This window comes from Hermetia illucens, chromosome 1, assembly GCF_905115235.1.
Source record: "Hermetia illucens chromosome 1, iHerIll2.2.curated.20191125, whole genome shotgun sequence".
Taxonomy (NCBI): domain Eukaryota; kingdom Metazoa; phylum Arthropoda; class Insecta; order Diptera; family Stratiomyidae; genus Hermetia; species Hermetia illucens.
Window position 1 is genome coordinate 104,838,038 of NC_051849.1, and position 14,650 is coordinate 104,852,687.

The 14,650-nt window shown below is 41.3% G+C and overlaps 1 protein-coding gene across 3 annotated transcripts in view; it reads right to left on the bottom strand.

Moving 5' to 3' along the window:
• The window catches only part of LOC119647177, a 252,131-nt gene that overhangs the window by 103,213 nt on the left and 134,268 nt on the right, over nt 1–14,650 (bottom strand). For all 3 annotated transcript variants that reach the window (XR_005248808.1, XM_038047985.1, XM_038047986.1), the window contains exon 3: nt 2,389–2,459. Coding sequence is in view for 2 of the 3 variants with exons in the window: in XM_038047985.1 (XP_037903913.1) it covers nt 2,389–2,459 (71 nt within the window). In the remaining variant the exon portion in view is untranslated. The remainder of the gene's footprint in view (nt 1–2,388; nt 2,460–14,650) is intronic.

Below are 14,650 nucleotides of genomic sequence, written 5' to 3' on the forward strand. Positions count from 1 at the left end.
GAACTTGATTGAACACTATACCTAGATTCAATACGGTGGAGCTACTCTGAGAAAAATGAAATCTCACAAACCTTGGCAAAAGAGGAAACCAGCAATAGGAGTGTAAGTTGCAGCTGCTAATGTTGCTATAACCAACTGGGAATAAGCTTGCCATAAGGACAAGTGGTAAATTCTAAATGCTGATAGACACACCAAACTTTTCCTGTCAGTACCAAACAAACATATTGCAAAGTTTATTCTGCCTAAAAGAAGGAGGCATACGATACATCTGGATGTCACCTTCACATGTTGAGAATAAAAAGTCTATAAGATACGTATCTGTCCTCTAACGAAGAAGCGGATTCCTATATAAGTGGCTATCGACGCCTCAGACATCAAATTTTTGATGCTGGTGTACTCAGTTCCAAAGAGTAGCATCACATCCGCTAACAGAAATTATGCAGTTCGCAAACGAATTTGGGTTATTCTGTTAGACGGCAATGTCGAGCAAAACGGCTAGGCCACTGCAGGAAACGTCACCAGCAATCATTTCGAATGTTACGACCATGTGCAAATACGAACATATTCACTTTTTCGAATATATTTAATATTAAATTCGTGCGATAATAAATACGAATATCATTATTGCACGAATTTAATCGTATTCGTATTTACGAATACAAATCTGCCAAACACAGGCGTTAGTGTACTGGAAGACTTTATCCATCAGTTGAGTGGTTTAAGGCAGAAGAAGAGCCCAAATAAAAATGAAGGAAATTTCATCCTGTGATGCGTTTGGGCTTCATTTGTCACGTGTTTTAAGCCAAGATTTGCCACGAATTCAGCCTTCAGTAGGCGGCTGAAATTTCTCTCAGTAGGAGGAGGAAGATAAGTGCTCTTCATAGTGACCACGCGCAGACAGCATCCAGTTAATCTATATATGGAAGAGCTTTTCAGTGGCGGGGAGATAGCAAACTGTCTTTCCTCGATGGGTTTGTGATTCACTACTACATCGTTTGATACGCGGGCTCTAAGGCTTCAACTCTGAAAGACAGAAAACTGTTAACGACGGCTCCTAACCATACACGCTGATAGGGCGTCAATTGGTGTTGATTGACATTAGTGGTATTTTCGGTTGAAGATACGGGTAAATTGGGTACGAGTCTGAACTTTCGTCGAAAATCGGTATCAGGGTATAGATTTCGCGTTAGTGACGGGATAAGAAGGAACATCATTGAATACATCCTGTCACCGAAGGTATTATTAGTTGACATTTTGCCAATTGTCAAACGCTCGCCCCATCAGATATTCATTCCCTGGTTGCCCAGTAGTTAGATGCAGTCTTAGGTGCCGTTCTTAGGTCCTTATTGTTCAGAGTTAAGTAAGAAGAAACGGAGAGGTTCAGTAGCTGAATCGACAATTTTGCGGACGTACAGGCGCAAGCGGGTTTTAAAATGTTTTCTCGGATAGATCAGCAATTTCTAATTCTTGAAGATTTTGCCTCAGAACATCTCCTTTGTTAACATCGCCGCACCCCTAACAGAGGGTGCGTTTCTTTTTTATGCAGTCTTAATGGTGCTGATGAAATTCTAGTTTTCTAGATTCGTAGGAGCTGTCGAATTGCCCTATTTTAAGGAGGAGCTTGCAATTGATTCGTTTATATTTTTCGTTTTGTATGCACGTCAACATGACGCATGCTCTTCTATTTGTTTAACTTGGTAAGTAGTTTGAATTCTGGGTTGAAATTTCTGCAATACACTGCCAACACATTTTGCTTTCAGATACATATATCTAAAAGAAAGAATCGATTTTTGGAAACCTTCACATAGGACAACCTCCTTAACAAAATAGGCTAATCAAGATATTTCATTCGATATTGGTGATAACTGCTATTGCAAAAAAAGTATTGATTCGCCGTCTCGCATGTATTAGTACCCTCCTTATGTGTAATGCAAAAGCATATTTGGGCCTTAGAGTTATCATATTTTCATCAAATTTGATGTCAGTAAGCTCAGTCGTTTGTAAATAAAATATATAAGACAAATAGGCAACAATGAATGAATTTTATCAAGTTTCCAAATTAAATAGAAAAATTAACCAGTATCTGAGGCAAAGGAGAATCATGAAACTTTAAGGTAATGGAATTTATTATCTATTTTCATGGCATAGAAGAATAAGAATCACTCTCCTTTTTAATCGTCTGGTACGACAAATGGGGAAGTCACTACCTCTGCGAGCCATCAATTTCCCCCTTTAACGTTAAATACTACGAGTTCACGGTCAATCAGACTATGGTGATTTTTCTGTTTGGGGCCATTTAAGGCCGGTAATTTATTTGAATAAACTTAAGACGGAAATATTGCTTATAATCGCATTCTGAACATATTATGAAATGACTGTAATACTTACTCGATGTGGATATGCTAGATGCCAAGTAACGTTGAAGCTTGATCCTGACAGGAACGACGTGCGTATATCCCCTGGAATAGATTAGAAATATTTCACAATTATTGATTCGAAGAAGAATTTCAATGATAAGAGAATAAGAAAAGAATTGGAATCACGTGCAAATGATGAGGGAAATCTTATGATGCCTCCGTTGCCATTAAATTTGTAGTCAACCGCAATCTCGGATAATGATGGGCATATCGGTTAGACCTTTGCCATCGTCTAAGGTCACGGATTGATTTCTGGAATGAGCACACACACCTCGGTAACAAGAGCTTTGAGATGAAGTGCTATGAGATGAACTGAGAACACTTTCTTTCCTCTTGAGTGTCGGAAGCAAGTGTGAATCCCCCATACATACAAAAGGTGGTGTGAAATATTTTTGCATCAAATGTAGTCATGTGGGATATCAAATGAAAGGTCTCGATTAGTACTTTCCAAAGCTGATCTTAGTTTTGAGATTTGTTGGAAAGGCGGGGGGTTCGGGGGCCGATAATGATCACTTATTTAACGGGGCCATTCTCAGAAACTGTCCAACCGAAAAATCTGAAAAAAATCAAGAAGCTGGCACTATATGGTGGCTAGGCTCCGAAATATCTTCCATATCGATATCCCTTCAAATGAAGTTAATAATAGTATATTACTATAATTTTCAGTAATTGACTATAGAACCCCCCTTAATTTCATCCTAGCACCACGAAATGTATGTTATGATATAGAGCTTGACCCTACCAAGTTTTGTGAAAATCGCACTATTACTAACAAAGTTATAATAGGTCAAAGTTGCCACTTCTTTGAAAATTTAAGATTTTGAATGTCAATATCACCCGTAAGTGAATATTCTCATATAATATATGCGAATATTAGGTGTTACGTACTAATGGGACAAATTCACACTCAAATGTCTTTATAAAAGAAATGAACAAAACCTTTCATACTTGAAGCGTCCAGCTTCCGCTTTCCCGACTTGTTTAAAATTGGTCACTACTTAAAAATAGAGGGACCCGAAAGTCGTCTCTTTTTAAATATTAGTCACTAGGTTAATGAACCATAAGCAGTTTCCTCTAGTAACAACTTCCTCAAACATAGATATTTATCGAATTGTTTGAAGAATGCAATTGTGAATATGATTTCAAAGCCTAGAAAAATGCCAATCAAATCAAATCGTAAATACTTATAAGCTTGCTTCCCACAATATCAAGAGTATTTAAAATATTTCTACTCCAGAAGCTATTGCCAATCCAAGCAGACAGCGTGATATCTGATCACCAGGTCGGATTAAGCAAACAGCACAATACAATAGAACAAATCCACCGGTTTTTACCAGAAATAAGCAAATTCTCTTGAAGGAGTATTCCTAGATGTGGCGCAAGCATCCAACAAAGTTTGGCATGGTTGCGTCGCACGACTCTCCTCCTGGTGGTGCTTTAGTTGGTCTAATGAAATCCCCTTGACCGTGCCCCGACGTTGAGGCTATAATGGTGTGGCCTCGTAAGGTGGCTGCAGCGGTCTCCACGAGGCGTCTGTTCTGGCCACCCCAGCCACTTTTTTCGCGTGGTGGCAGCTTTAACTTCAGCAATTCGCCCTTGAGAAGACGCAACAAACAGGTGGTGTTGAGTTCCAACCTAATGTCGAGTACAGGATAGCTGGTGACTGTCAGGTTCTCCCCTATATCAGCACCGGAACTATAGCAAATTCGTTGCCATTGGCTGCCCAGAGGAAAAGTAGAACAGGTGATAGGGCCTGCCACAAAGAAGGATCTATTTGAAATAATTTAGACTTTTTTTGCTTTTTCGTTAATATTATCTATTTTGTTTACATATATTTCGGGAAACTTTTCCTGTTCAATGCTTGGTGGAGTATAGGGCATTCACACAGTCAGATTGTGCTTCAGTTTCACTATCATCACACTTAACACTGTGCAAGTGATAAGTTCACAGCAGCGAGACAAACACAAGATGAACGCGAACACCCATGGCGATTATGATTCGAACCCGGAGCAGCAGGATTGTATGGCTGATGCTCTATCCCCCCAAATATGACGTCGTCAAATCTATACTAATATTCTATAATAATTAATCTTAATTGCACCTCTATATAACTTTTTACTTATTCCTACAGGGTGACAAGAATTAAGTATAGGGAAAATTTTTTGCTCTATTAGAAAAAGGTAAAAGTATTTCACCGATTACTGGTATTTTAAGATTGTTATGTGTATACAGAAGTACATGCTATAGAAATTGGACGTCTCAGCAGGCTCGGTGCTGACTCACAAAGCAAAAACAGTATAAGAGTGGTGAAAAGCAAATTTCATAACATCACAAGAATGGTCGCCCTACTCTCAGGCTCCAATGGATAATGGTCGATTTTGGAGGCCAGGGCCTGTTTAACTCCCCACGAAAATTTCGAGTCCCTGAAGCGAGCGTTGCTTCAAGAGTGGGATAAATAATCCATAGCTCAGAATTTCGTGAAGCGTTTGAACTTATGCATTCGTGCCAAGGGGGGCTACATTGAATCCGGGTGAATGTATTGGGATGCGAAATAAATTATCTTTTGCCATCCTTTGGGCAAAAGATGGGTCCCTCTTTGAAAGAATTCCTGATTTTTTTAAGTGATGGGTCAACTCGTGACCCAGTTTTTGACTTCCGAGCAGTTTTTGAAGTGCTGTTCTTGTAAACCGCTTTGCATCAATCGGAAAAAACGATAGTCTGAAGGTGCAATGTCCGGAGAGTAAGGCGGGTGAGGCAAAATTTCCCGTTTCTTTTACGATTTTCGCAGCATGAGATCTAGCATTATCGTGAAGCAAAATCATCATGCAAAGCTCGACTTAGCGATCATTTGCTCTCGATATCCTTTAACTGTCGCAGTAGCATTCGGTTGCAGCAACTCGTAATACAGCACACCTTCCTCGTTCCATCAAATATTAGGTTGGGGAAAAAGTAATGTCGTATTTCGTCAATAGATGGTGACACTTAAACATATCCTGTGTTGTACATATCGTGTCGGGTCATACTATACGGCGATTTGGAGACGACAATCTGTGCTACAAGTGTCTCTTTGACAGTGTTGTAATCATATGTTTCAGTCTCAAGTTATAGCGCGTCAAAAATGGAGTCCACCAAGAAAGAAATTCGTCATATTTTACATTTTTACTACCTGAGAGGTAAAAATGCAACGGAGGCGGCCGAAAAAATTTGTGAAGTTTATGGACCCGATACTGTAACGATTCCCACAGCAGAGCGTTGGTTCGATCGATTTCGTTCTGGTGTAGTGGAGTCGAAGGTACACCCCGTACTGGTAAGCCATTCGTCGTAGAAACCGATAAAATCGTCGGAATCATCCAACTAGACCGGCATGTGAGCATTCGCTCGATTGGCCAGGAACTGGGTAAGAACCATAAAACCGTTTGGAACCATTTGTAGAAGATTGGATTCTAAAAAAAGTTGGATGTTTGAGTGGCACATGAGTTGACGGAAAAGAATCTCTTGGACCGAATCAACGCTTACGATGCACAGCTGAAACGGAACGAATTCGACCCATTTTTGAAGCGGATAGTGACTGGTGATGGAAAGTGGACCACGTATGAAAATCTCAAGCGAAAAAGATCGTGGTCGATGCGCGGCGAGCCGGCCCAAAGCATCGCCAAGCCAGAACTGACGGGGAGGAAGGTTTTGCTGTGTGTTTGGGGGGATTGGAAGGGAGTCATCCACTATGAGCTACTCAAAAATGGCCAGACCCTCAATTCGCTCCTCTACTGTGAGCAACTCGACCGTTTGAAGCAGGCGATTGACCAGAAGCGTCCAGGATTGATCAATAGGAATAGTGTTCTGCTCCACCAGGACAACGTTCAGCCTCATGCATCTTTAATGACCCGCCAGGAGCTACGGGAGCTCGGATGGGATGTCCTATTGCACCCACCGTATAGTCCGGACCTGGCACCAAGTGATTACCATCTCTTCCGGTCCATGCAAAATGCTCTTAGTGCTACTAAGTTCGCCTCAAAAGAAGTTTGCGAAAACTGGCTGTCTAAGTTTTTTGCAAATAAGGAGCGGCGTTTATAATAGGGGATAATGGAGTTGCCTTCTAAATGGGAACAAGTTTGCGAACAAAATGGCGCATATTTGACTTAAATCGGATAATTCTAAGTATGTTAAGTAAAGCGTTAAAATTCGATCACAAATATGACATTACTTTTTCCCCAATCCAATATACAACATAAGTTTCTTGCAACGAATGTCTCGTTTTGCTGTTAATATTGCGGGTTCACTTGGCTTCATCCTTGCTTTCTCTCTTAGGATGTCAATCCAGTTTTCATCAACAGTAATTATTCGATCCAAAAATTGACTTGTTTTTATGTCTTTCAAGAAGCAGTTTACAATTGGCTAATCGCCTTTCTTGATGTCTTTCGGTCAATTGGTGCGGTACCAAATTTCCTTCTTTTTCGATGAATCTAAATTTGTTCATGTGTTTTCCAACTGTCGTTGAATCAACATTTAACGCTTTTGATAATTCTTGCAGAGTTTGACACGGATCTTGGAGTAACGCTTCCAGTTCTTCGTCTTCGTCGTTTTTGGTGCACCCGGATATAGTTGGTCGTAAACGTCAAAATTACCACTTTTGAATCGGCTAAACCATTCCTTGCTTCTACTTTCCGATAATGCATAATCGCCATGAGTTTCGACAAGCAATCTATGACTTTCACGGGCACTTGCTTTTAATTTGCAATTTCAAATTTCGTAGGGACAATATTTTCTATTTTCCGATGATTTCGGATGATGAAAAATGTTCTGTACACTTCAGTTATTAGTCAAACATACAATTTTGCAGCTTGACATGTCCGCAAAATGATATTTTAGTGTTAACAATTCTCCCAAAAAAATCACCACCAATTCTTGTAAAACGCCTGTTATTTATTCAGCCTTCCAATATTATTACTTAGACATTATATATATAACAATTTTAAATAGTTTATTTTAAATTTTATTTTTTGTCACCCTGTATATCCTGAAAGAAGAAGAGTTCGTGATTTCTGTTTAAATACCAGTCGACTCAGCTGTGAATGAGTACTTGAGTCAAATTAGGGTAATAATCTCGGGCGAGCGCAATGCTGACCACATTGCTTCCTTCAGTGTGTAATGTGGTGTACCGTTAGGGTCTTAAATGAAGTGCTCTAACACACTTCAAGGATCTGATCCAATTGGATTGTTGCTTAACCACCATAATTTCGCGGTGTTCCTAAAGATTAGATTATTTGAAATAATTAAGATTTGCTTTTTCCTTATATATGCTAAAAATATTTATTAAGCTTGCAAGTCTTGTTAGCACTGATGAAGGTAAGAACAAGTGGTTCTCGAAATAGCGGTATTTTCATGATTAATAAATATCATTAGCGAATAGAAGAAAAAAGAAAGTTTTAATAAATTCAAATAAGGTGGAAATACTTATTTGTGGAAATTGGCCGGAATATATGGCCCCGGTCCCATGTCTGAGGTCTCGCAATATATACTGAATGTGTATTTGGAGCTGGTCTTGAGGCTCTGGAAAGCTGCGTGGTTCTTCTGTGCGTCCACGATTGTCGGAAAAGCCATGGCCGCGAGGATCTTGACCTCTGAAACAGGTGGCAAAGTATCAGCAACTACGATAGCTATTCCAGACACGCGTTGAATGCCGGATGTAAACTGCTAATAAAAATCATGTTCTGAAATTGACGAAAGGGCACTTTGACGAGCTTTTGTTTCAAAGTAAAAGTGGGTGGCCTATCGTCCGTGAATGACCTGCCTTCAAGAAAATAACACGTGCTTCCGCTGAGAGAATCCCTGGAGAGTTTTTGGGGACCACAGAATCAGGCGTGAGTCCTTGGCTTCGGCCCAAGGATCGATTGATGGTGGGTGCATTGGGAAGGAAACGACCGTAGAAGTTTAACAGGCCCAATTACCTTCTCAAATCCTCAACAGTTTTCAGAGGCGGAGAGTTCAAAATCTCTTCCACGTTTACTGGGTTCGGTTGGATGCCGTTTGGGGTAATCAGGTGGCCGAGGAATCTCACCTGCGATTGTAAGAATTTGCATTTCTCAACGATCAGTACTAGACCAGCCTCATGGAGGTGTTGAAAAATGTGCTCGAGATGCTCTAAATGCAGGGTCTCAGACGAAGACGCGCAGAACATCATCCAGGTGACTGAAACCGAAATGGAGGTTTTGTAGCACAGAGTGGATGAGTCTCTAAAAAGTTTGAACTTGACGAGTCCGGAAGGTGTGCATTTTGCTGTTGAATCTCTTCAGGAGCAACAGGGATTTAATGATATGCCTTGACTAAATCCAAGGTGAGAGAAGATACGGTAGTTTGCGATAGAGTGCGAAGGCGGTAGGTGAGTGGAATAAGGTATCGATCTGGAATCGTCTGTCATGAGACGCCTCACCAACCATAGGTCGCGCGTGGACCTTATGGATTTTGTTCCCAGTGGCGGCTAAAGTGTCCAAAGACCTCGAATAAGCACATGCCAGGAAGGCCTGTGTGCTTTCCGCAAGCCTCTGCAACCACAAAAATTGCAACAGCTTGGTGCCGACTTTGTCACCACCCAACTGCTTCATTTCAGGCAGCAGTTGACTTGAACCGGTTTGTAAAAGCAGAAACGGGACAATCATTGGGGCCAAAGTGAAATACGCAAGAAATGGACATCTTATTTCAAACAGCTCTTCAAACTCTCGTATAGTACCGAATCACCACAACCCACAAGAATTATGGGAACTGTAAATCGCTAATATCGGGAGAAATAGAGTAACCATCAAATGCTAAACATGAACAAGGCGTCGGGCACAGACCACATCTCCGTTGAACGTATCAAATCGGGCGGTCCATGGTCCATGAAAGTTATCTATAATTTGATTCTCTTCATCTGGAACCATGAACAGATCCCGCAAGAGTGGTCAAAAGTATGATATGCACTATCCACAAAAAAAGTGACACATGGGCATGCGAAAATTACAGATCTTCACGAAAATTCTAAAGAAAAGAATTAGACTGTCCGTCGATAAGACGATTGGTGAAAGAGGTGTTTGAAATGGAAGATCAGCAATTGACCAACTTTTTACAGTCGGTCAAATAGATGCTAGGAAGATAAATAAATAAGTCCATATCGAGTTATGTCCAAATGGCAATATCAGAGACCTAAAGATTCTTACATACAAAATCCACAAAACTTTTCATATCTGAAACGTCAACCTTTCGGTTTCTGGCTGGCTGTCAAAGCTTCATTTGGCCCCAGTAAAATGCGCTAAAACGACATTTGAGATGTTTAATTCTTGAAAACAAGCCGAATTCGATTGACAACGATGACTCAGGTTCAGCTACAATATACTTTTGGCTTTTCGGTGAATGACTGGCAAGACAACATCATGAATAAGTCGACTCGAGCTTTTCCATAAAAATCGCTATCTGTAATTACAGGGATAATTTGAAAAATTGCAGTTAATGCATATAACGCGTTCTGGGTGTAGTGTATCTTTCCGTGATGAACCAGTATACCATAGTGAGTAGAAAAGTCACCTAAGTCATACGGATTGTTTTCCAAAAACACTGTTAAACAAGTCATGAAACCGGAAGCTTGACGATTCAGGTATGAGAAGTTTTTGTGTATTTCCTTTATAAAGACATTTGAGGTTGCATTTGTCCCATTACTACCTAGCATCTAATAAATATGTGCTTATATTATGTGAGAATATCCATTACTGATATTCAAAGCCTTGAAAAGAAGCGGCAACTTTGACCTACTATAACTTTGTTAACAATAGTGCGATGTCCACCACCACTGGTAGGATCATGCTCTATGTTGAAGCTTACATCGCTGCAAAATTTCGTGATTCTAGGATGAACTTAAGGAGGGTTTTGCAGCCAGTTACTAAAAATGATAGTAATGTACTTTTATTAACTTTGTTTGAATAGATACCGTTATGGAAGGTATTTCGGAGCCGAGGCATAATATAGTAGCAGCCTCCTGATATTTTTTCAGATTTTTCGGTTTGGTAGTTCCTGAGAATGGGTCCGTTAAAGGAATTACCATTTTTTACCCTCCGCGCTTCCCACCTTTCCATCGAATGTCAAAATTAAGACCGGCTTCGGAAAGTACTAACGGAAAAATTTAATTTGATATCCCACATGACCCACACTCAAATTCGACGTGGAATGATGTAACTCACTGTATGCACGAGCGTTCACAGTTTCCTTCTTTTTACCGAATTTGGTGTATAACCATCTCCGAGAAAAATGCGTGTGACAGACAGACAGACAGACAAACGGACGGACAGAACATATCACGGAGTATATCGCGAAGGCATGCTACTCATCGATACCGAGACGTTATACTTTCCCCAGTAGAAGGCCCAACTGCTGGTGGAATAGAGAATTGTCAGATCGTCGGTCGGCATGTCATCGAACCAGACGAGCGTCTCAGAAAGCGATGGGTAGGACTAACCAAGGGGTAAAACAGCTATCTTAGAAGGTAGCCCGCAGAAATCTGAAGTTGGCGTTGGCTATACAGCGAAGCAAGAGGAACTGCTTCAAGCAACTCTGTGCAGAGGTGGATATAGATCCATGGCGAAGCGCCTACAGGGTTGCGATGGGGATATTAAGTGATGAGGTAGCCCCGCAAATTACATGTCCCGATCTCCTACTGAAAATCGTTCAGGGTTTTTTCCCTTAGGGGAACACAAGGAGTTACAGTCTACAGTAATCTCTAGATGTGGCTGTAATACCCCCAGTAACGGCGAAAGAAGTACTGGAGATTTGCGGTAGGCTGGGAGACAACAAAGCGCCCGATCTCAACGGCATACAAAACAAAGCCCTTGGGCTGGCCGTTAAGTGGAAGCCAGACATGTCCGTAGAGTTGTTTGAAGCATACTTAGCCGATGGGATCTTTCCTGAGACATGGAAAAATACAGTTAGTGTTGTTGCGTATGTGTCTAGTCTATTGGACACTATGCGGTAAATATTGGAGCGAATAATTTACAACGGATTGCCCTAGGCTGTAGAAAGTCTGGAGGCTTATCAGACTGACACTTCGGTTCCGTACGCCCAGATCAACGACTGACGCCATCAAACTGGTCACTGGCTTAGCTGAAAATACGATGCTCGGAAGGGGTGGTTCTAGCAAGTATTGCGCTGTGATTACCCTTGACGTGCAAAATGCGTTCAACTCTGCTAGTTGGAACCTTATAAGGAGGCCATTGGTGGTGATTGGTGTACCCAGTTACTTAACTGCGCTAGTCGACAGCTATTTAATAGATAGAAGGCTCAGGTACGACACAGACAACGGCACTAAAGAATACATTGTTTCCGCGGGTGTAAACACAGCTATTGTGGAAGATCATGTATAATGGCCTCAGCGTCGCAGTTGCTAACGAGGCCACAATAGTGGGTTACGCCGAGGATAGCGGTTGTTGTTGCAAAAGATCTGGCGGATATGGAATTATAATCATCCGAAGCAATCACTTATAAAGAAGTAGTTCAAAGATGCGGGTCTTACATTCGCGGAGAATAAAACAGAGGCGGTGCTTATCGCGAAGCGGCGTAAAGAAACCACTGCCCATGTTAGAATGAGGAAGCATATCATCAGTTTAAAGCCAGCAATTAAATACCTTGGAGTGATGATAGATGCGAGGCTGAATTTCAAACAGTACCTACAAAATGTTTGCACCAAGGCGTCCAATGTGACCCTGGCAAGGATGATGCCAAATGTTGGGGTCCCGCGGTGCACTCGTAGACTACTTATATGTAGCTAGAGTGGTGAGCTCTATACTGCTTTACGCAGCTCCAATTTGGTCAATTGCATTGCATACCGCATGCAATGCTCAAGAGATGAGCGCGGTGTATAGAAAGACCGCCTAAGATTGTGCTGTGTTTATAGAATTGCCTCGGACAAAACGGCCTATACAGTAGACGGAATGATGCCGATTGACCTTTTGGCCGATGAGATGGCACGTATCTATGATGAACCCGATTCTTCCTCTGATCGTTAAGCAGGTGGCAGCAATGGTGGAAACGGGCGAAAAAGGGTTGATGGACTCACAGATTGATTCCCAGAAACAAGGTGTAGACACAGAGAACGGATGGTGAGATAAACTATGATCCCACGCAGTTTCTCACAGGACATAGTGGTTACCGTAAATACCTCTATAGGTTTAAACTTGACAGCCCACCCTAATGTACCAGCTGCGACGGTATTCCGGAGGACCCGGAGCATGTTTTCTTTCATTGTCCTAGGTTCGCAGAGGAAAGGAAGACTCTAGAGGAGACATTGGGAAAATCCTTGCATGCCAGGAGAGCTGGGCGAGAGGCAAAGCATACGAGAATCCACCCAGCGACGAAATACTTTGTGGTGGTTCCGGAGGGAAGAGGGCAGAAGTTAGGGGGTGGTTTAAGGGGATAAAAATCCCACACGTCGGAACATGTGTAACAGTGCCCTTAGGAGATTTCCACCTCCGAAAAAACAGACAGAAATACAGTATGGTAAACCGATTTTAATAAGGATTTGTTTTACACAAAACTTTAAAAAAAAGGGGGGGGGGCAAAATGAAAATTGTATTTATTCATATTTCATTTCAGCGACCTTCCTTAGTGAACCTGCCAAGATACTCGTATTATCCTGCGCAAATCTAGTAAGTCAGTTTTATTTCTCCGCACACGTCTTGTCACCACATCTAAATGGCCATGGTCAACATGTGCACGTTTTGGTTTTTGACAGTATACATTCTCATCAAATCATGAGCAATGATGCATGTACTACACGTTCAGCGAAATATTAGAAAAATCAATTTTCTGCACGAAAGAAAATAAATTGATGTGTCATTGCGCAGCAACCTGAATGATTGTAATTTGATAATGTTCGTTGCTTATTGAAGTTGCAAAATGTCTGAACAAGTCAGTCACATCGCAGCGTTAATGCGCAACATGTTGAATTATATCCAAACGGCCTTAGTACTACGTTGCACCTGCCAGCATCACGATCCTTCCTCAGGTGTCTTGAAACACCTATTATGGTGAAGCATTCCAAACATTCCCTTGCATAATCAACTATGCGTCAACCACACAAATAGGGAAGTCAAAAATTATTATTATTCAAGATTTGGTACGAGATTCGATGTCTGTTGTCCAGTCGATCGACGGGATCCCTTGGTAGTAAACAACTTTGTAGTGTATTGAACCTCCATGAGTCGAGTTCATCTGATAATGCTGTGAATAGTACACGTGAACAACGATAACGAATTCCCATTGCAGCTCAACTAGTCTTTTCATTGATGAAGACCACCTGAACCTGACGTAAGGTCTTCGCTGTCTTCGCATTAACATATTTATGCGCAAGTACAACGGGAACTCGGAATGAATTGCTGAGATATAAGATACGTATGCAATAAAGATTGGTTTCACATGGAATTGTTATGAAGAATGGAGCAAAGTAGGTGCTAGCGCCCAATCGAAAGTATCGGTTAATGTAGGAATGTTTTGAGCCCATGTGGATTCGCTACCAGTACATACGTATTAGTATCTATTTTTTAAAAATTATCTATCTTAAGGTTTGTAAAGCCGAAGATATGAATGTCATTTCAAATTCTTTCCTGGTCATATATGTATGCTTACCTCTGAATTCCTGTAACTTCGAAATCTATACACTCTCAAACTAAGTTCAAAAACTGACAAAACTGAAGCCATGAAGCAACCATCTTCGCATGCTATTCATCTGATATGATGATCATAAGCAATGGTCGATTATTTATGCAGGAAACACTTGGTAATCGCAAAAAAGACGATGCTCTGTGAGGATTCTGATCAGGAGGTAATTAAGTGGTTGACTGTCAGTTAGTTTGTCAGAGTGAACCCAGCTGAAAGAACTTTTGAGAATTTCAAGCACGTCCACCTCAAGCCAGTGCACCCTTTTGACATTCCTATATCCTCATTTAATCGAGAAGCGGCATCGTTACCACCAACCCACCCCTGACCGGACCCCATGCATCCAAGCAACAACATAACTGCCATTGTACAAATCATAATAACGCCACCGCTGCGCATGCCACTGGCTGGGCTAGTTGAAATCCACTTTCATTTTCATTTCGAATTCAATACGAAAATTTCCTCACCGGCCGTTGCATGATGATGTGTGGTGAGAAGATTTTGCGTTTACGAAATCCCATATAAGTACACACGTATGTTTGTGTGATACGTTTTTCTACGGA